The sequence below is a fragment of the Saimiri boliviensis genome, chromosome 8 (assembly GCF_048565385.1).
Source record: "Saimiri boliviensis isolate mSaiBol1 chromosome 8, mSaiBol1.pri, whole genome shotgun sequence".
In the NCBI taxonomy this organism is placed as follows: Eukaryota; Metazoa; Chordata; class Mammalia; order Primates; family Cebidae; genus Saimiri; species Saimiri boliviensis.
This window is the reverse complement of record NC_133456.1, coordinates 97,815,726-97,837,885: the sequence shown is the minus strand read 5'-3', so window position 1 is coordinate 97,837,885 and position 22,160 is coordinate 97,815,726. Positions and strand designations below refer to the sequence as shown.

Sequence of the window (22,160 nt, the reverse complement as noted above, 5' to 3'; positions counted from 1 at the left end):
AGTGCAATGGTGCGATCTCAGCTCACTGAAACCTCTGCCTCCTAGGTTCAAGTGACTCTCTTGCCTCAGCCTCCTGAGTAGCTGGGATTATAGGCATGCGCCACCATGCTCAGCTAATTTTGCATTTTTAGTAGAAACAGAGTTTCTCCATGTTGTTCAGGTTGGTCTCGAACTCCTGACCTCAGGTGATCCATCCGCTTCAGCCTCCCAAAGTGCTGGGATTACAGGCATGAGCCATGCCCGGCCTGTTTCTTTGTTTTTTAACGCATCTCTGACTTGGTCTCAGAAAGAGTCCAGTGATGGATAGGCTACCAGAAATGTGTATGGGTAGCATCCGTGACTTGTAAACATTAGTTTCTGTCATTTTAATTGGTCATAGAATTATCATTTTTAATGTATTTTTGTTTATTAATGAGGCAAACTTCTAAGCATAGAGTTTTAAATACCATTTTTATTTCCTCTTGTGTGAATTTTCTGAGTGCTTGGATAATGGAGGAAGATGGATAACCATCAAAAATTGACAAAGGCTGGGCCTGGTGGCTCACACCTGTAATCCCAGGGCTTTGGGAGGCCAACACAGGAGGAATCACTTGAGGCCAGAACTTCGAGAGCAGCCCAGGCTCATTTGTGAGACCCCATCTTTTAAAAGTTAACGAATCATTCCTCTTACTATGACGTAAACCAGAGCCAAGAAAGTGTATTTATTCCTGGCCTTTGAAAAATAAAATTTGCTGTTTAGGCACAGCCTATCAGCCCTCCAAAAAAAAAATAATAAATAAATTAAAATAAATAAATAAATAAATAAAAGTTAACGAATCACCAGGGCATGGTGGTGCACGCCTTCAGTTTCAGCTACTCCGAGCTGAGGCAGGAAGATCGCTTGTGCCCAGGGTTTGAGGCTGAGGTGAGCTGTGATGGCGCCACTGCACTTTAGCCTGAATGAAAGAGCAATACCCTGTCTCAAAACAAAACAAAAAAAGGCCGGGTACAGTGGCCCACACCTATAATCCCAACACTTTGGGAGGCCGAAGCAGACAGATTGCTTGATCCCAGGAGTTCAAGACTAGCCTGTGCAACATGGCAAAACTTCATCTCTACAAAACAACAACAACAACAACAACAACAAAATTAGCTAGGTTTTGTGGTGTATACCTGTAGTGCCAGGTACTAAGGAGGCTAAGGGGGGAGGATCACCTGAGCCCAGGAGGTTGAGGCTTCAGTGAGCTGTGATCACACCAGTGTACTCCAGAGTGGCTGACAGTGAGACCCTACCTAAAAAATTAAAAATTTTTAAAATTTTAATTAAAAAAATCAAATCCACTTCCTCTCCAACTTTGTTCTTTGTTCTCATCTGCATCTCGTTTTTTCTCTGGCTCTCCCTAGGCCAGATTCTACTCTAATATTGACCTTCAGCAGAAACCCCTCTTTCTGATACTATTTTTTCAGACTGAGGGATGAAGGCTTTGGAGGCCCAGCAGGGGGCTATGGATTTGCCTTCGGGCTCCAATTTTTTTTTAATCTCTCCAAGTAATACTCAACTTTTTTGCATAACAAGAATGTTATTTAATAATATTAATAATAGGTAATACTTTACATAGCATTTACACGAAGCCAAGCTCACCATCTAAGTCATTCAATCCTCTTGACACCCTACAGGAAAAGATATGTAATGCATATTTAAGAGATGAGAAACTGAGATTGAGAGAGATTTAGTAACTTGTGTAGGGTCTTTCTGGGATTTAAATCTGGTCAGTCTTTGGGGTTTATACATTTATACACTTAATCCTTGCTCTATGGAGAGAAGAGAAAATTTTTAAATCAGATTGCATTAGGTTTGTAGCAATATACCAGACTTTCTAGATGTTTTCCTGAAAAAAGATTATTCTTGCGATGGTGCGCTGTTTTCCAGAAGATTCTCCAAATTCAGAACGGGACTTGGAAAAGCTGGGGGGAAAGTCGCCCCCTCCTCCTCCCCCACCTCCTCGGCGAAGTTACCTGCCAGGATCGGGGCTCACCACCACGAGGTCAGGCGATGTGGTCTACACCGGCAGAAAGGAGAACATCACCGCTAAGGTCTGATAGGCCAAGCCCTGGTCAACTGGCCTCTGGGTTCCGATGATACCCTTAGACAAGGTTCTCTCTGTTAGAACATAAAAAGTAGTGAGGCAGAAAAGTAGCAACTCGGCCATACCAGATCCCCAGGAAGGACCACAGGTGGGAAAATGGCAGCCAGAGTGATTGGACTAGACCCAGACCATGGAGGAATTTTATCCTAATTTGACTTTTACCTGCAACAAAGTGAAATGGAAATCACAAGCTATTTCCCATGTGGGTATCCTAAGATTGGAAATGGGGGTAGAAGGGAGAAGCAAAGGAAAGATTGTCTTCCAAAGGTAACTGCAGCGAGCCGACACCGCTGCGGGAGTCTCTACAGAAAGACGCTCAGTGAGCTTTCGATTCCACTTAACGAGCCAAGTGTTAGGTTTTATGTGAAATGCAAAACGCGATTTCCAAGGTGATGGAGTATGGGCGGGCCCTTCATGAGGACGCTATTAGTCTGTTCTCATGGTACTAATAAAGATATGCCTGAGACCAGGTAGTTTATAAAGAAAAGAGGTTTAACTGACTCACACTTAGTTCCACACGGCTGGGGTGGCCTCACAATCATGGCGGAAGATGAAGGAAGACCAGAGGGATTTCTTACATGGCAGTGGGCAAGAGAGCGTGTGTGCCAGGGAACTCCACTTTATAAAACCATCAGATTTCCTGAGACTTATTCACTACCACTAGAACAGCATGGGAAGGGCCTGCCCCTATGATTCAATTACCTTCCACCTGCTTCCTGCAATGACATGTGGGAATTATGGGAGCTACAATTCAAGATGAGATTTGGGTGGGGTCACAGCCAAACCGTATCAAAGACAACGGATGTTGAGGAGTCACAATAATTATTTAATTCATTCACCAAAATGACAACTTATGCAAATAAAAACCCAAACTAAAAGAAAAGGAATAAAAGAGCCTTTCAGCTATTTTTTCAGCTAAGATCTAGGAAGCCAGTGTTGGAGGCAGTGAGGGACCATGCGATCTGTCGCTTTTTTGCTAGCACTTAGGTGATATTAAGCCAATATATGCGGTTTCAATCTCCCATAGGCAAGCAGTGAAGATGCGGGACCGAGCCCACAGACCAGAGCCACAAAATGTCCAGCAGAGGAACCCGCGTCAGCCTGGACCTCATCCCCACCCCCTGTCACTACCTCCTCCTCAAAGGATGAGGAGGAGGAAGAAGAAGAAGGAGACAAAATAATGGCAGAACTCCAGGTATGTGGATGAGGTGGTTGACGCTGGCTCCCTGCCTTCTGCCTGGGTCTCTCCAGCCACGGCACTCTCAGATTTGTTAGTGACAGGGCCAGGGAAGTGCATGGACTGGGACCACAGAAGCTGTGTCTTCTGGCCTTGGCCTCTGCTTTCCCAAGATGGCGCTGAACAAGGCTCTCAGGATGCCTGTAAGATGTGCAAGGAATGACCATTTCACAAAACAACTCACGCTTTCCTAACCCTGGCTGGTAGGATTGACTTTCCTTTCTTTTCATCTTAAGAGAGTCTGCTTCATTTCAAAAGCAAGTAAGATAGGGATTAGAAATACCAGCCATTGTCCGGTGTGGATAAGGACAGACTGAAGCATATTTTGGGTGGGTTTCGTTCCTTAGCTTTACCACTTAGAACCACTGACCTTGGATCATGGACTCAAGGCCAATGACTGGCCTCCTGTGATCCATACCAGGTCCTGTTCAAGATCAATGTCATCTTTTCAGATGTTCTGAAAAGCTGAATTAATTTGCTTTCCATTTTCCTTGGTCTATTTGAGAAATGATACTGTATTGGTTTTAGATATTTATGTTTTTAACTATGACATATTCCAGTCATAGGATGAAGAATGGGGTACCAAGGCCGTGCCCAAAACTGATCCCATATTCCCATGATGAATGTGACTCTACCCCAGGGCTGTGTCCTGAGACCTTGTCTCATCAGAGACATGGACACAATTCCTAGAACAAACTTTGTGGAGACTGTTTTATTTGACTCATGCATCTTATAGGATTTTTTTCTGTAGATCAAATAGAACACCAGCACCTTGTGGCTGGAAAACATGTTACCTTTTTACCAACGTACCAACGGCTTTGTGCCAATCTGTAAATTTTCCTTTTTTCTTTGGAATAGGGAGAACTTCCAATCCACGTTATTTTTACTGTACTTGTTCTACTCTGGTTTCCATGGTAATAACTGCCAGAATTAAGCTGCCTGGATTTTGCAGGGAAAACAGAACTGCTGGTTGATTAGCGACATGTGTGAGCCCTTTCGCGCCTCACTCAAACTCAGACTAGCCTGGGACATCCCCACAGCCAATCAGGCTACTTGCAGGTTTTTAGAAGGCTTGGATAATCTTCTTCATAGGAACCACAGATTTATAAAACTGGTATCTTTTAGGCTTGTGGAGAAATGTTTACACCTCTCTAAGACAAATACTAAATGTGTTGCAGCCACTTACAGCTCACCACTGAGGGACACTTTTCTCCATTGAAGCCTAAATACCTGATGCTCTCTTTGACCACTTTACAAACATTGGCATATCTAGCTTCTTGCCATATTCTTGGCGATTAGATAATAATAGTGGTAACCTGGCACAGTGGCCCATGCCTGTAATCCCAGCACTATGAGAGGCTGAGGCGGGTAGATCACCTGAGGTCAGGAGTTTGAGATCAGCCTGGCCAACATGGTGAAACCTCATCTCTACTAAAAATACAAAAATTAGCCAGATATGATGGTGGGTGCCTATAATCCCAGCTACTCAGGAAGCTGAGAGAGGAGAATCGCTTGAACCCAAGAGGCAGAGGTTGCAGTGAGCTGAGATCGTGCTGCTACACTCCAGCCTGGGCAACAAGAGCAGAACTCTCAAAAAAAAAAAAAAAAAAAAAAAAAAAAAAAAAAAAAAAACCCAGCCTGCTACATCAGCAAGTCGGTCAGTGGCCAGTGGCCACAAGTGATTCCCCTGTTTCTGCACCTTCTCAAAGCAGGCCAAGGAGCAGCTGTGGCTCTTCTAAGGACAGTTGTAGAACCACTTCCTGTGTTCCACATCGCCAGGCATCAGAAGAAAACACAGGCTCTGAAACAGAAGGCCTAATATCCTAGAGAAAATGGCAATTGGCATTTGTAAGCAGCGCTCTAAGTAAGTGGATAAACCAAACACATCCAGGCCAAGCCAGGACTGGAGTGACTAAGGAACAGCAAGGAGGCCAGGTGCAGCAGAGACATGGGAGCAAGCCGCCATGGAAAGAAAGGCCAGAGAAAGCCCCTCATCAGCCACCTTCAGATTTTAGGCCCAGTGCTGGAATGTTTACTGAAGGAGCACGTGCATCATTCTTTCTGCCTACAGAGATCTCTCCAAATGACATTTGACATAAAGAAAACACTAGGCAATTATTTAGGATGATTCATTTAAATATGTGGTCTTTGCCCAGGTGCAGTGGCTCACACCTGCAATCTCAGCACTTTGGGAGGCCTAGGCGGGAGGATCACTTGAGGTCAGCAGTTTGAGACCAGCCTGGCCAGCATGGTGAAACCCCGTCTCTACTAAAAATACAAAAAACTAAAAGTCAGCCAGGTGTGGTGGTAGGCGCCTGTCATCTCAGATACCCAGGAGGCTGAGGCAGGAGAATTTCTTGAACCCAGGAAGCAGAGCTTGCAGTGAGCTGAGATCTCACCACCGCACTCCTGCCTGGGTGACAGGGCAAGACTCTGCCTCAAATAAATAAATAAATAAATAAATAAGCAAGCAAGCAAGCAAGCAAGCGGTTTTTAATCCTACCTGCACATTAGATTTACTTTGGGAGTTAGGAAAAAAAAAAATTCCTACATCTCAGAGATTCTGATGTGTGTATTCTCTGAGTGGGGTCTGAACAGCAGTATTTTTTTTAACCTGGGTGATCTACAGCCTGGTTGAGAACCACTCACGTCCATAGGCTCGGGTCCCTGAGTTGCCCGCCTCTCCTTCTCTCATGATTATGTCATCTGGGCATTGCCGGCATGCCTGCTTCCTTTTTAGCCCCAAAGACACAGGCTGTGTCTATATTTTCTCCCTTTGTCTGACAACTGGCCTCCCTGACTTACGTTCACAAGAGCCAACTGTTGGCTCTTATAATTAGTTTTCAGAGTCAAATCTCTAGGGTTCAGGCAGCTCCTAGGCCACTGGGAATGACATTGTTGCTTAAAAGCATCACTTTATTCTAGATGAGCCTCAGAACACCTCGGGGCACAGTAGTACCTGTTACTGTTTCAGAGAGTGGATTGGTAAGGAGTACTTTTATTTTAAGACTCAAAGGTTCAAAAAGTCTTGTGAGCTTTTTTCCTATAATGTCAATAAAGATCATTTTTAAAATGAGGAAGAAAAAAGAAAGAGATTTTTGTTTTATTTACATACTGAGCATTTTTAAAAGGTCATAGCAGGAAGCCCTACTAATTACTACTTAGGTTCACCGCAGATAGGCAGAAAAGGTAGTGGTGTCTGTTTCACCTTGGCATTCCCTAAGAAAGGAAGGCAGCCGGCCGCGTGCAGTGGCTAACGCCTATAATCCCAGCGCTTTGGGAGGCCAAGGCGGGCGAATCATAAGGTCAGGAGATCTAGAGCATCCTGCTAACATGGTGAAACCCCGACTCTACTGAAAATACAAAAAATTAGCCAGGCATGGTGGCGGGTGCCTGTAGTCCCAGCTACTTGGGAGGCTGAGGCAGGAGAATCACTTGAACCCAGGAGGCAGAGGTTGCAGTGAGCCAAGATTGCACCACTGCTCTCCAGTCTGGTGACAGAGTGAGACTCTGTTTAAAAATAAAAAAAGAAAGAAAGAAAGGAGGGAAGGAAGGCAGTCTTTGCCCTGGGCTCAGCCTCCAAGCCAGCTTTGCTGACATGAGAGCCCATGGAGAGCAGGATTTCAGGGTGCAGCCTCCCTGGCCTAAACCTGCGTGCAGGACCCGGGCTAGAGTCCCATGCCTCTGGTTGTTCCCTGCCTGTTTTCTTCCATTCTCTTAGCACACTTGGATCACTGTTAACCTCAGTATTTTAATTCCTTAGGCATTCCAGAAGTGTTCCTTTATGGATGTAAATTCAAACAGTCATGCTGAGCCATCCCGGGCTGACAGTCATGTTAAAGACGCTAGGTCGGGCTCCACAGTGCCACCCAAGGAGAAGAAGGTAACGTGGCAACTGCACTTTTGCCACACTGTTGGTCACTCCTTCCTTCCTTGCTCTGACACTAACACGGCTCTTGTACTCGATCTTTGTCCCCTCTTGTCTTTTTTCTCTCTCTATCTTTACCTACTGGAGACACAGGCATAGGTTACAATCAGAGTTATCTTGCTCAGGTTTTCAGAGCAAACACTGTGTGCCAGCCCACAGCATACAATAGCATATACAGAATTTAGACACTGTCTTTCCAAATTAAGAAGTATATACCTTTCAGTACTGTCTAGGACAACTCTAGACAGAAATATATGGAAACAGCAACCAAGTATTTAGGAGTTTTTCTAATTCGTAACTTGCTTTGGGCAAAAAAGGAAAACAACTATCTATGTTAAAAATAGGCAAAAACCGGCCGAATGTGGTGGCTTACCCCTGTAATCCCAGCATTTTGGGAGGTCCAGGCAGGTGGATAACCTGAGGTCAGGAGTTCAAGACCAGCCTGGCCAACATGGTGAAACCCCCCTCTCTACTTTAAGTACAAAAAATTAGCCTATCCTCGTGTGGTGGTCCATTACTTGGGAGGCTGAGGCAGGAGAATCACTTGAACCCACGAGGCGGAGGTTGCAGCGAGCCGAGATCACACTACTGCACTCCAGCCTGGGCAATGAAAGAGAAACTCTGTGTCAAAAAATATATATATTGGTGAAAACCTTTGATTTGGGGAAGCAAATGCATCGTAGAAAGTGTCTGCCACCATGCACAGGTGTAACCTCATGGAAACATACAAATGCGTATTTGCACAAATGTCCAAGGATGCCAAACAGAAATTTTGCTAAGTATTATCCATTTTTAAAGTGTACCTTCCAAAATAGTAAGTTCAGTATAGTTTTAGTGTTAAAATATATGTGTGGCTTCAAAACAGATGTCCAGGCTCTGAAAAAAAGTCTGCTGATGTTGTGTAAGTACTCTGGGAAGTGGCCCTAGCCTGAATGTTTGAAGTGAAACTTGAAGTTGCATCTAGAGCATTTATGATTTTTAGATATAGAGACATCTTATTTGAATTAAGCCTCCATCTCAATTTCAGGATAAAAAGCTTGCAATGACCAATTTAAGTCCTAACATTTTTCTCCAGGGACTTATCTTTCAGAATTCAAAGATTCTAGCTTCTCTTAAATAAAGTTTAACAAATCATATGCAAGATAGCCCAGAATAGCTACTCCAGATGGGTACCTCGGTCCACATATGACAGCTCAAGGAGGTAGATGTAGCATCACAAAAGTGAAAGGCTATTCTAACACAACCATTCAAGGGCCACAGTTTTGGGCTCAGAGCTCACGGCTCACAGCCGAGAGGTCTTGCCAAAGAGGCCAACCCTGGCTCATAGCCACCGTGGCATCCTTGTATAAACTCTCTGCCACATAAACTGACATATGACACTATTAATAGGGAGAAGAGAATCTCACTCTATACCAAGGGGGGTTATTGTTGATAAATCTTTCTCATGAAGAAAACCTGGCTAGGCGTGGTGGCTCACACCTGTAATCCTAGCACTTCGAGAGGCCAAGATGGGAAGATCACTTGAGGCCAGGAGTTGAAGACCAGCCTGGACAATATAGTGAGAACTGTCTCTATTTTAAAAATGAAAGAAAGAAAACCTACTACTTTGAACTGAACCCATGAAACCATGTTGGAAATATATTCTATTTTTCAGTTGTTGAATTTCTTTTATTGGGCTTATTGAAACCAACTCATGGAAGACCCAGTGTAGCATGTTATACTTGGGCTAATGTGACCATTTCTGTCTAGAACACTTACTGAGAACTTGGAATTTCTCAAAGATCCCTCTGGAGACCGTTACTGTCTCATTGTAGAATTTTTCTTTATTTTTTTAATTGAGACTGAGTCTCTGTCACCCAGGCTGGAGTGCAGTGGTATGATCTCAGTTCACTGCAACCTCCACCTCCCAAGATCAGGCGGTTCTCATGCCTTAGCCTCCTGAGTAGCTGGGACTACAGGCGTGTGCCACCACATCTGGCTAATTTTTTTGTGTATTTTTAGTAGAAATGGGGTTTCACCTTGTTAGCCAGGCTGGTCTTAAACTCCTGACCTCAGGCGATTGCCGGCCTCGGCCTCGCAAACTGCTGAGATTACAAGCATGAGCCATCGCACATTTCTAATTGGCTAAAAAGTAGCGTGAGATTTCTTGCCCCATAATTAGATATTCATATCCCATTGGTTTCATTTATCTCAATCGAGGCTCCACTGGCTAATAAGCAGGTCTTTATTGAGTGCCCAACACTGGGTTTAGTCACAGGTGCTTATTCTGCATAATTAATCTCAGTAGATGAACCTGCTGCTTCAGAATGACCACGAGTACCAGACTTCTCTTATCCCCAATTTTTGGTCGTTATTAACCTCTTCCAAGGCTATGTGTTTACCTTTCCATAAATCAGATGTTTTCTGAAGCATTTTTCTCCTGTCATCACTGAAACTCCAGCCTAGTTCTTCACTTGTATGCCGTTTTCCTGTAACCCTGTCTCTCGTTTTGGTGTATTGTTCATATGCCTACTGAGTGCTTTTCCGATTGTCCTTGTAATCCAAACCTCAGGGCCTGTACATACATGTTAAAGAGATGTGATTACCTTTCGCACAGAGTCTTGACCATCTAAGACTAAGAAATCATTGAGAGTTTACATGACAATTATGACCAAGGTCATGCACTTGCTTTAATACGTTCAGTTTTTTCTAGCCCAGTGATAAAAAGTATAGGTCGTGTGAAACCCAAACTTCACATTTTTATCCTAGTGACTTTCTATTGGAGCATTTGTGCTACTACTCAGTTTTAAAATACATATATTACAGAGGGAACTTTTGAAAAACAATTTTTTTTGAGACCGAGTCTCGCTCTGTCACTCAGGCTGGAGTGCAGTGGTACGATCTCAACTCACTGCAACCTCTGCCTCCCGAGTTCAGGTGATTCTCCTGCATCAGCCTCCTGAGTGGCTGGTAGAGATGGGATTTCACCATGTTGGTCAGGCTGGTCTCAAACTCCTGACCTCGTGATACTCCTGCCTTGGCCTCCCAAAGTGCTGGGATTACAGGCATCAGCCACCACACTTGGCTTAAAATATTTAATGATGGGAATGGCACGGGCCATGACCAACCAGAACAGACACCAGCCCTAAACCCTAGTAAATGGACCCCCAGAACATCAGCCATGCATGTGTCTTTAGATCACAAGCCAATTCCATCCATGATTTAGTGGGCAAGTTCTCATTCGGGTCCTAGCATTATATGCTGACTCCATATTTGGAGTTGCAACCTTAGGCTGAAACCTTATTTTTAATTTTTTTTCTTTTTACTCATATATATTTTTAGATAGAGTCTTGCTCTTGTTCTGTCGCCCTGGAGGCTGAAGGGCAGTGGCACCATCTCAGCTCACTGCAACTTCTGCCTCCCATGTTAAAGCGATTCTCCTGCCTCAGCCTCCCACATAGCTGGGATTAGAGGTGCCCACCACCATGCCCAGCTAACTTTTGTATTTTCAGTACAGATGGGGTTTCACCATGTTGACCAGGCTGGTCCCGAATTTCTGACCTCAAGTGATCCACCCACCTTGGCCTCCCAAAGTGCTGGAATTACAGGCATGAGCCACTGCACACAGCCTATTTTTATTTTTTATTTTTATGTGTATGTGATAGAGTCTTTGCTGTGTTGCCCAGGCAGGTCTCGAACTCCTGGACTCAAGCAATCCTCCTACCTCAGCCTCCCCAGTAGCTGGGATTACAGGAAGCTCATTTATTTTTCTTCTTTAAGACCTTTCACTTGACATAGTCATTGTATCATATTTTAAATTTAAAATCCCACAAAAGAAGTCATGTGGTTCCACTGTAGCAGCTGAATCATTGCACTTGTCTGGGGCCTTCCTGGGGAGCAAGCAGAAGTAAAACAGGCGGTATCTGGTGGCTCCTATACCTTGTATTTTGCACAATATTTCTGAGTGATTAATACTGACTGCGTTGTTTGTGTGTCATTCCTTGGGTGTGTATGAACAGTCTTTCCATTCTTAACCAAGGTCATAGGGTTGCTCTGGGTTGACTTTGGCTGGGTCCAGGTATTCCTGCTTTGTGTTGACATTGCTTTAACCAAACAACCTTAATGGGAATTGTGCTCCATCCTGCTATATAAACAACCACTTCAGCAAGAAGAAAGGGCAGCAGTGCCTTGGAACGGACAAGGTATCACTAGTGTTAGTGTTATGTCAGGGTCGAAGCTACTGATACACCCTGGGAAAGGCCAGGCTTCCAAATGAAGCACTTTGAATACCTGGGTCCTCACCACTGGGTCTTTCAGTTCTGAATCTTGGTGAGACCCTGAGAAATGTCTCTTCACTCTACAGTGGAAAATACAGAGAATGAAAGCTGAGTCTTGATGTCACCGTCACCAATTTAACCCCAAATAACTGCTTTGTGAATGTTTAGGTTATATTGTAACAGCATGATCAATATGAATTTAGGTTATGTTGTAACAGCATGATCAATATGAATTTGGACTTGGTCATCTTGGCCATGAGGAGTGTGAAAGTGATTTTGATACTTTGACACCTGCAGTGCAAACTACGAGGATATTTCAGTATGTCATTTGTTCAGGGGAAAATGATGTTTTTCATCCCAAAATGCCAAACCCAACCAAAGGAGATGTCTTTATAGGACAATCTTCATGACGGAAGCAGAGAGAGGACTAGCTGTAAGAGAAACTAAACTTCTCCTGGGCTGGTTCCTAAGTTTACAGGCAAAAGCACTGAGGCCGGAGAAGTACAGTGACTTATCTAAAGTAACACAGTTTAGTGGCAGATCTGGCTTAGAATCGAAACTTTCTGCCAGCCCCTACATTGCGCTTTTCATAATCCTTCAGGTTTTAGATTCTGCTAAGCTGACAATCTGAGGTTGAAAAGAGGACATGTCAGTAGTGACTCTGTCCCTTTATTCTCTTCGCTGCTCCCCCACAAAATTTTAAATGCTTGAAATATTTTGCTAATTGAGATTTTCATCTTGTGCAAACACAGGGCATTTTTGGCAGCTGGAGAACAAAGCAGTCCAAGGTAAACAGCTCTAGGTTTTGGATTGGTGTGTAACAAATATGCGTGGCCCGCATGTCTTGGAAATGTAATTAAAGGAACGATTTAGTTATAGTCCAACTTTTGGGGGGGATGTGGTTTTGTGGAGTAACATGTCCTACACTATTCTACCAGAATTTGGAATTTTTCCATGAAGATGTACGGAAATCTGATGTTGAATATGAAAATGGCCCCCAAATGGAATTCCGAAAGGTGAGTTCAGCAGATCTGTGTTCCAACCGATACCATGCACATTAATTACCTGCCTCTGCAGATCCATTACTGATTAATGTGTGTGGTTTCCCTCCTCCATTCTCCCTCTCAGGTTACCACAGGGGCTCTAAGACCTAGTGACCCTCCTAACTGGGAAAGAGGAATGGAGAATAGTATTTCTGATGCATCAAGAACATCAGAATATAAAACTGAGATCATAATGAAGGAAAATTCCATATCCAATACAAGTTTACTCAGAGACAGTGGAAACTGTTCCCAGAAAAGCGTGCCTAAGGTCAATTTCAGTTTCCCTGGCATTAGTTCATTAGAAGATGAAATAAACAAAGGGTCTAAAGTCTCAGGACTGCAGTACTCTATACCTGACACCGAGAACCAGAAGCCGAATTATGGAAAGACAAAGGAGGTGGAAAAGCAATCCACAGATGCCTGTCACACTTCCTTTCCCACTAGATTAACAGAATTGGGTGGGCGTGATTTTAAAACAGAAGATCAAGAAGTTGTCGTGACAGATTTTGGCCAAGCTGTTCTAAGACTCAAGGGGCCAAGGCATGCTAACCTGAGCCCTCACGAGGACGGAGAACCAAGTCCAAGTTCTCCCACTGCAGAAAATGCAGCCACCGACAACATCGCCTTCATGATCACCAAAACCACGGTTCAGGTTCTGTCCAGTGGGGAGGTGCATGATATTGTCAGCCAAAAGGGAGAAGACGTACAGACGGTTAATATCGATGCCAGAAAAGAGATGACGCCCCCACACGAAGGGACTGACAGTGAGGAACCAGTGGTGTGCCTGGACAAGAAACCAGTAATCATCATTTTTGACGAGCCCATGGACATCCGGTCTGCATATAAGAGACTTTCAACTATCTTTGAGGAATGTGATGAGGAATTAGAGAGAATGATGATGGAGGAAAAGATAGAGGAGGAGGAAGAGGAGGAAAATGGAGATCCTGTAGTCCAGAATGATAAGAGTTCCCAGATGTCTCCTAAGAAGGTTGGCCTAGGCGATCTTAGAACAGGACAGCAGGTGGACACGAAGTCACAGCCATGCTCCCTGGCGACAGAGACCAGAATCCCAGGAGGACGGGATATGAGCAGAACTGAGCTGCACAAGTTCAGCTATGCGGATTCTCCAAATTCAGAATGCAAGGGTGACGACGTGACTGACGACCAGTTTGAAAGCTCCAAGAAAAAGTTTAAATTCAAATTCCCTAAGAAGCAACTCGCCGCTCTCACTCAAGCCATTCGCACGGGAACAAAAACAGGGAAGAAGACTTTGCAAGTGGTGGTCTATGAAGAAGAGGAAGAGGACGGTACCCTGAAACAGCACAAAGAAGCCAAGCGCTTCGAAATCACTCGTTCTCAACCTGAGGACGCCCCTGAAAACATGGTGAGGAGGCCAGAGCAGCCCAGCATTGAGAGCACATCTCAGATTTCAAGAACTGATGAAATTAGAAAAAATACCTACAGAACGCTGGACAGCCTGGAGCAGACCATTAAACAGCTCGAAAATACAATAAGCGAAATGAGCCCCAAAGCCCTCGTTGACACCTCATGTTCTTCCAACAGAGATTCTGTTGCAAGTTCATCCCACATAGCCCAAGAGGCCTCTCCCCGACCCTTGCTAGTTCCAGATGAAGTCCCCACTGCCCTAGAGCCCCCTACGTCGATACCTTCAGCTTCACGTAAGGTATCTTGGTCTGCTGGAAAATGAAAAGACCCAGCTGCTTTCTTAAATCTGCCATAATCACCATTAGCAAAAGGTGTCTTGTGACTTAATTGCTTTCTTTCAGGTGGCTTTTTTTTTTGTCTGTTCACCATGAAACCCTTCTTTCATACTTTCTCCCTCACCTTCAAAACAACAACAACTAGGTGTCTAACAGCTAATCGATTCTGTTTTTGCCTCTGTTGCTGACTGGTGTTGGGTAAACACGAGGCTGCTGGGTCAGCCATGTGCTGTTGAAATGATTGCTCTGATACTCACATTAAAATCCATTTGATCAGTAGTGAGCAGTTGATTCTGTTTGATTCTTCTGATTAACCCCAGTTGGTGTCTCCTAGATCTGTCCTGCATGTAGGGCTGTGGCTTCTCACCTTGAGCTTCTCTGCACATAGTGGGGCAGCCTCACGGATGACCTACTCACACACTTCTCCTTCTCTTCCCCCTCTTGCTGGTCCTTCCCACAGGGCTCCAGCGGGGCCCCGCAGACGAGCAGGATGCCCGTCCCCATGAGTGCCAAGAGCAGACCTGGAACCCTGGACAAACCCGGCAAGCAGTCCAAACTGCAGGATCCCCGCCAATATCGTCAGGTAGTTTTACCTTAAACCCAATTTTGGATGGACGCTGTTTCAGTTAAGAAGCAAGTCACTGACTTAGTTTATACCAAATATTGTGCTTTCTTTGTAAGATAACGGTTTACGTAGACATCCTGGATCTGGGGGCATGAAGAAAGTCTAAAAAAGCCTTTGTTAAACTTTTTCACCACGCTTTTGCATGCTTTGCAATAAAACATCTTTTACTTTGTGACTCCAAACTCCAAAATTGTAACTGTTAACACACGGTGCCAGACCAGGTGGCTTTTCTTTGGTGAATGTAGTGTTTCATCAGAACACCTCGGGAAGCAGAGACAAACCAACCTGTGGTTGAACTGCCCTTAACGTCACCACTACTAACGTCTGTGTTGACTGTATTGCGTTAGAAGCACATTAACGCTCCGTCACAAGGCCCGCCCCCCGCCCCAGTAATTATCCAGACGCATGGCCCACCTGGCACATGGGACATGGTAGCACTGGAATGATGGGACTCCTCTCACAAATGCGTTCTTCCTTTCCTCCTTTCCTGTCCATCCTTTGCTATGTACGTGGGGGGTTTCTACCAGGTCCAGTATAGCACAACGAGACTTAGCTCAGGCCTTGAACTGTGTTTGGTTGGTTTTCTTTGATTGAATTGTTCTCAGAAGGGCTGTGTTGCCAGGCCCTGTGCGTTGATCATGTGACCACCTTTCTGACAAAATGTCTCCCGCCATCTTTATTTGCAGGCTAATGGAAGTGCTAAGAAATCTGGTGGGGACTTTAAGCCTACTTCCCCCTCCTTACCTGCTTCTAAGATTCCAGCCCTTTCTCCCAGCTCTGGGAAAAGCAGTTCTCTGCCCTCTTCTAGTGGTGACAGCTCTAACCTCCCTAATCCGCCTGCTACTAAACCATCGATTGCTTCTAACCCTCTCAGCCCCCAAACAGGACCACCTGCTCACTCAGCCTCCCTCATCCCTTCTGTCTCTAATGGCTCTTTGAAGTTTCAGAGCCTCACTCACACAGGTAAAGGTCACCATCTTTCATTCTCACTGCAGAGTCAGAATGGCCGAGCACCCCCTCCTTTGTCATTCTCCTCCTCCCCTCCTTCCCCCGCCTCCTCCGTCTCACTGACTCAAGGTGCCAAGGGCACCAGGACCATCCATGCTCCCAGCCTCACCAGCTACAAGGCACAGAACGGAAGTGCAAGCAAAGCCACCCCATCCACAGCAAAAGAAACCTCTTAAAGGTCAAATCCTATTAGGCACAAGGCGGAGTTACATTAAAAAAATAAAATAACAGTCGTCAACAACTGTTTTCACAAGAGAATGTAACATATTGCTGTATCGTTTGAGGCTTACTGCTAAGTATGTGCTAAATACTGGATAAATAGATTTCAGCAAAGCTCGTTTGTTTTGTTCTTACCTAGTCGCTATAGTGTTTACTGTCTATACTCAATACCTATAAAATGCGGTAAGCATGTGTTACAAAAAGAGGTCGTGGTGGAAGAGAAAGGTGCGTGTGAGACAGAAGCATTGTCTTAAGCATATAAAACATGTATGATTCCAGAATTTTAGTATGTTTTGTATAAAACTATTTTTCATTACGGAGACTAGAAGTGAACAGAGAACTACACAAGTGTGACTATACAAATTGTAAAACAGATACTATAATATTTCCTTTTATTTTAGTGTTATTTAGCTTTATTACAGATTTCTATTTTTGTCAAAACTTCATGGTTCCTTTCAAGATCTTTTTTGCCAAAACATTTTGATACTGTAGCATTGTACATTTGAAAGTAGCGTGCTAGACTATAAAACCAATGAACTTCTACACAACCCGTACAGACAGGCGCGTGTAGAAGGCAATTTATCAAACCTATCGCACTGCCATGAAAAGTTTGTATAATGATTTGCTAGCCCAAGCAAGCTCGTTTTCTTTGCTTGCTTCTTTTCTTTCTTTCTTCCTTCCTTTCTTTCTTTTTTCTTTCTTTGTTAACATGTTGAGATTCTCTAGTAGTTTTCTTTGCAGTATCTAACCCCTTCTTTTGTTTTCTGAGTCCTGGTAAGCCACACTATTGCATTGTGGATTTTAAAATGTACACTTCTGTACGGTTCTGTAAACCGAAAAACTTTTGTAAATATATAAATAGACATTAAAATACTGTATGTGACAGCACATAGAGTAGTTTTCCCACACCAAAGTTAATTTTTATGCATGCTTTAAAAGTATATATTGGGACGGGCAGAAATGGACGTATCCATACATTTTTAAAAAGCAACAAGTTTGCACAGCTAGAGTGTTTTTGTAAATAAATGTATTTGTATAACACAGTCATGTAATATACAGAACTATAAGCAGAGACTTTGCAAAACTAAATAAAGGGCTGCATGCTTATTTTTTGTACCTTGTCGCTATAACTACTTCCTAGTCAGAGAACAAAATGTTACTGTTATCGACTTAAATGTTTTTGCGCTTTGAGGGATGTAAGCACATCCACTCAGAGGACACTACTTTTCTGCAAGCTCTGGGGTGACTAATGATGAGTTCCTAATAAACTAATTGCAAGTGTGGTGCCTTGGATGTGACCTGTTGGCTCTCTCTCTCTCTTCTCTGTGGCTTATCAAGGTATGGATTAATGAAAGCAAACCTGGATACAGAGTTTCCACCCTCAGTTCCTGGAGGGGCTCTTAATATTTTCTGTCTCTTTTTTAAAAAACATCCAGTAGAATTAAAGTGGAAATAAAATGTCTTTATCACTTGGCTTTTTTTTTTTTTTTTTTTTTTGCGTCCTTAACCTAAAAATATATTGTTGGCCTAGAGGGAAATATGCTAACATTACACCATATATTTTCATTTTTTAAAATGGGAAGAAGCAAGGCACAGTGTCTCATGTGTATAATCTTAGCACTTTGGAGAGCTGAGGCAGGAGGATCACTTTTGAGGCCAGGAGTTCCAGACCAGCCAGGGCGATATAGTGAGACCCCATCTCTACCAAAAAAAAAAAAAAAATTAAAATTAGGTAGGCATGGTGGTGTGTCCCTGTAGTCCCAGTTACTCAGGAGGCTGAGGCGGGAGGATGGCTTGGGCCTGGGAGGTAGAGGCTGCAGTGAGCTATGATCACACCACTGCACTCCAGCCTGGGTGACAGACCAAGACCCTGTCTCAAAAAAAAAAAAAAAAAAAGGAAACTTAGTGAAAATAACACCAGGATTATGAATTAACCACAGGAACAAGCTTAGGAAACTACTAGCATTTTTCACCTCCAAAATGTTTCATTTGGTGATTTGATGTAAAAAGCAAATATTCTTGGAACTCAATGGTTCAGTGTTCCTGAGTTTCAGGCTTAGTTATTTCAGGATGCCTTCACCAGAAATATTCATATCTCTGCTCATTATGTTAATGGCAGTCACGTGTTTCAGATAGCACTTAGAAACATATTGAGGGTCCAACATTTCAATCATGTCCTATAATCATCTTCATGACATTATATTTGTTTATCTATAAATATAACTCATAGCTAGCTACTTCGTGCCAATTTACTTGCTTCTGTTTATTGACAAGCTGAACATTCTTTATAAGCAGCAAAAGAGCAGATAGTGGGCTCACTTTTTCAGTGCAGCTTGCGACTTCCCAGAGCTCTGGCAAGGTCCCAGAGGTGATGGTAATTTCAGCCAATGTCCTGAAGGATGGAACATTTCACCAGGTAAGAGAAAACTCCACACAGATCCATCCACTGCCCTAAGATCTGGCACAGCGCTGAGTGCTCTTCAGGAAACTGGAGGAGAAACTAGCAGGATTGGAGAAACCAAAGTCAGGTGTGCAAAGACCTCCTATCACAGCACAGACCCAGAAGGTGCCTATCTAAATTAGTGCAATATAGTGCTGCCTCCGTCCCCATGTTTAGGCCTGACCTAAGTTGTTTGAAACCCTGCGGTACCCCGTTCTCTCTGGCCTCATTAAAACCTCCCCTCCCTGTGTGGTTGTTTGAAAAAAACAGCCCAGGCTCCTTCCTCATCTCACCGACCGAAAACCCATGTCCCACAGCTGCGGGCTCGCGGTAAAACTTGATGACTAACACCAGAATCGTGTTAATAGTTTCCCCTGCTCACGAGTTTTCTTGAAACTAACCAATCCACAACCCCCATGGGAAAGCCTAAGGGGTGACGCCCCTAGACGCTGATAAAAGCATAGCCCGAGAAGCACGCTGGCTCTCACTAGCTCCCCACCTGCTGGTTGAGCTCTGCTACCTCCAGACCTTCCATGGCTCCTACAGCCCCCCCTCCGCGCCCCCGCCACCTTCTCCGGAATCTGTAAGTAAGACATTTCTTCTGTTTCATGCATTTTGGTTTCATCTCCTCGCTGTGCCTTACCCGAGCAACACATACAAGCCAACTACACCCCACCCCTTCAGCGCTTCCCTAAAGAGGGGCTATCTCAGCTCATGGCCACTGTCGACAGGGAAACCTCAAGACCAAATTAGAAACTGAAACAAAAATCCCAAAAGCACCTTGGTTCTTTTAATATCTACAGCGGATGATGTTAGGTAGGATGAGCTGAGCGCTTGGGTTTTAAGATTTTGTTTAACTACATTTAACAAACACTCTCAAGATAGCCTCTCTCTCTCTTCCCCACCTCCCCACTTTGAAGACAAAAGGTCTTGCTCTGTCCCCCAGGCTGGGGTGCAGTGGTACAACCACACCTCACTGCAGCCTCAAACTCCGGGGCTAAAGCTATCCTCTTGCCTCGGCCTCTGGAGTTTCTGGGATGATAAGCATGCACCATTACACCCACCTATCTTTTAAGTTCACCATTCAGTTCATCTCTTCATCTCAAAAGATTCTTAGAAAAAAACCATACAGCCTCTTAGGTTCATTCAGTAATCTATGAGTCCATGCATCCAGCCCTCACTGAGCATCTTCTGCACATAGGGTGGGATGGGGAGGGCATGTGGCCATGGCATTAGGGCTGCTTTCTGGTGGTGCCACCTTGGGCATGTTTTGGCTTCTCCACCTGTTCACAGAGAATAATAACAGAACCTGCTAAAAAGATCATTGGACGGATTAAATACGATGTTTACAGAATTCTGAAGACAGCCTAACATATGGAGCACTCAAAAGTTAACGAGGGCCGAGCGTGGTTGCTCATGCCTGTAATCCCAGCACTTTGGGAGGCCAAGGCGGGTGGATCACCTGAGGTCAGGAGTCGGAGACCAGCCTGGCCAACATGGTGGAACTCGTCTCTACTAATAATATTTAAAAAAGTAGACAAACATGGTGGTGCACACCTGTAATCCCAGCTAACCCAGGAAGCTGAGACAGGAGGATTGCTTGAACCTGGGAGATGGAGGTTGCAGTGAGCTGAGATTGTGCTGCTGCACTCCAGCCTGGGCGACAAGTGAGACTCCATCTCAAAAACAAAAAGTTAATGAGGATGATGATGATTACTGCTGCAGTGACCAATGGGACACTGTTCTGCACCAGTCTCGTTGTGGAAAGCATGACTGCAGGGAGATCAAGTCACAGTTGATGCAGGCATGGGACAGCGAGCCATCCAGGCAGTCGGCTACAAAGGTGCAGAGCAGCCGGCTTGGCTGGGGCTTCACAGAGGTGGTGGCCCCTGGGGCTGACGGGTGTAATACAGAACTTCTAACAGTGTTACAGCATTTTTAAAGAAGCTGGTTTTCTTTTAATGATACTTGTGGCTAGATTTTTTTCTGAAGTAAAATAGACATTTACACAGATGGGGAAAAGCCCAGGCTCTGGGAATCTTGGCTCAGAATTGTGGTTCCTTTTGTGAAGTTACATTTGCAGTCTTGGGAGAATGTGCTTCCAGGTCACCCCAACCCAGATTCCCCAGCTGATGCTCATTCCTGGGCTTGAGTGCCAGGAGCAAGACCCACGGGTAAGGAGGACACATCCACTGGGTGCTGAGGGCTGAGAGCAGGCCTGGCCACTTCCCTCCCCGACCCAGGCCAGATTCAAAGGTAACCGTGGCCTCTTCCCGAATCCCCGACCTTGTAACTCCAGCTAACATCCTCCCACGCCAAGGCTCAATAACTAAGGCATTTCGAAATTTTTTGGAGGAAGTAGCAGAATGATAACTGCTTCACCTGAAAATTCAAAAGGTAATTCTGCAAAAATAGCCAGGTGACACTGTCCAGGGAAACATACCCCTGGCACCAGGCAACCACTCATTCCTTGATCTATGCTCCTAAGGAGGTAATGCCCAAATGAATAAAGGGACCCCAAAAGCACCTCTGAGAAGAGAATTCCAGACCCTCCCAGGGTGCATTCCCATCTAGCTCCAAGTCAGGTGCCCACCTTAGAAGCAAATGTTCACCCTGATGGAACCGGAAAGGTTAAATTAGGCTCACCACTCCCTGCCCAGAAGGCAGGAGAGCTCACACTGCGTGCCTTCGATTTGCACAAAATGCTTACTGTTTTAATTGCCCAACTTATGGGGTGGTCCTTAATCTTTGTCTGTGAACACATCAGCAATAACTGACATCTGTGGCCTATTATAGGCTACATACAATGCTAAGGTGTTTTGCATCTATTGCCTTTTAATCCTCGCAAAGACTGAAAAAGTTCCTGTCATTTTTCCCACCCCGCTTCACTGTAGAATGCTAAGAACAAGTGCAGGATGCACCTCTGGGCGCTCTGCCACTCTGCTAGCCTCGGGGGCTGCTCAGGTTGCCCCTTTGAAGAAGGTGGCATTAGGGCAGTGGGGGTGGGGGTGGAGGGTTCATTCTTGGATCAAACAAGCACAATGCAGAAAATTATCCATTTATAGAATTATTAGATTACAAATTTTGGTTGCCTCACTTTTAAAAGACGCATAGGTAGAGGCACCCTCCACTCAAAGGGCTAACGTTCTCATCTAGTATTACCGTTGGAAAGAAGGTGAATCTGGATCGGAACCTGGGATCGTGACTCCTCTTCCCCTAAGCACCAGGTGGTTAACTACAACTCTAGAGCCCTGGGCTGGGACTGCAGAAAAATGGCTTCACCTGCTAGTAAGGCCAACCAAAGACAGGCCAAGACCAGCCCGGGTCCTACCCATATCAGGCCCCGCCGCCTCCTCCCGGCCTTGCCACGCCCCTCCAGACAATGCCTCTTCCTGCTGTCTCAGCTAAGCCACACACCCCCTCTGGCCACACCCCTCGAGGCCTCACCATGCCCCTCCCACTGGTGCCTTGGGGAGCTTGAGCAGCTGGAAACCGGAGTAAGCCGCCCCCAAGAGCCTCCTAAAAGGGTTTTCTCAAAGTTGGGCTTCTCAGCAGGG

General features: G+C 44.8%; 1 protein-coding gene across 14 annotated transcripts in view; it reads left to right on the top strand.

Annotated features, from left to right (window-relative positions):
- Positions 1-17,638, top strand: part of KIAA1217 (KIAA1217 ortholog) — an 820,690-nt gene extending 803,052 nt beyond the window's left edge. For 7 of the 14 annotated variants that reach the window (XM_074404916.1, XM_074404917.1, XM_074404918.1 and 4 more), the window contains 8 exons: positions 1,910-2,073; positions 3,154-3,321; positions 7,127-7,246; positions 12,300-12,335; positions 12,486-12,563; positions 12,676-14,274; positions 14,772-14,894; positions 15,623-17,638. In XM_074404916.1, coding sequence (XP_074261017.1) covers positions 1,910-2,073; positions 3,154-3,321; positions 7,127-7,246; positions 12,300-12,335; positions 12,486-12,563; positions 12,676-14,274; positions 14,772-14,894; positions 15,623-16,120 — 2,786 coding nt within the window. In that variant the 3' untranslated portion in view covers positions 16,121-17,638. The remainder of the gene's footprint in view (positions 1-1,909; positions 2,074-3,153; positions 3,322-7,126; positions 7,247-12,299; positions 12,336-12,485; positions 12,564-12,675; positions 14,275-14,771; positions 14,895-15,622) is intronic. The other 7 variants (XM_003930668.4, XM_010341226.3, XM_074404924.1 and 4 more) reach the window with 5 other exon arrangements.
- Positions 17,639-22,160: the final 4,522 nt, after the last annotated feature.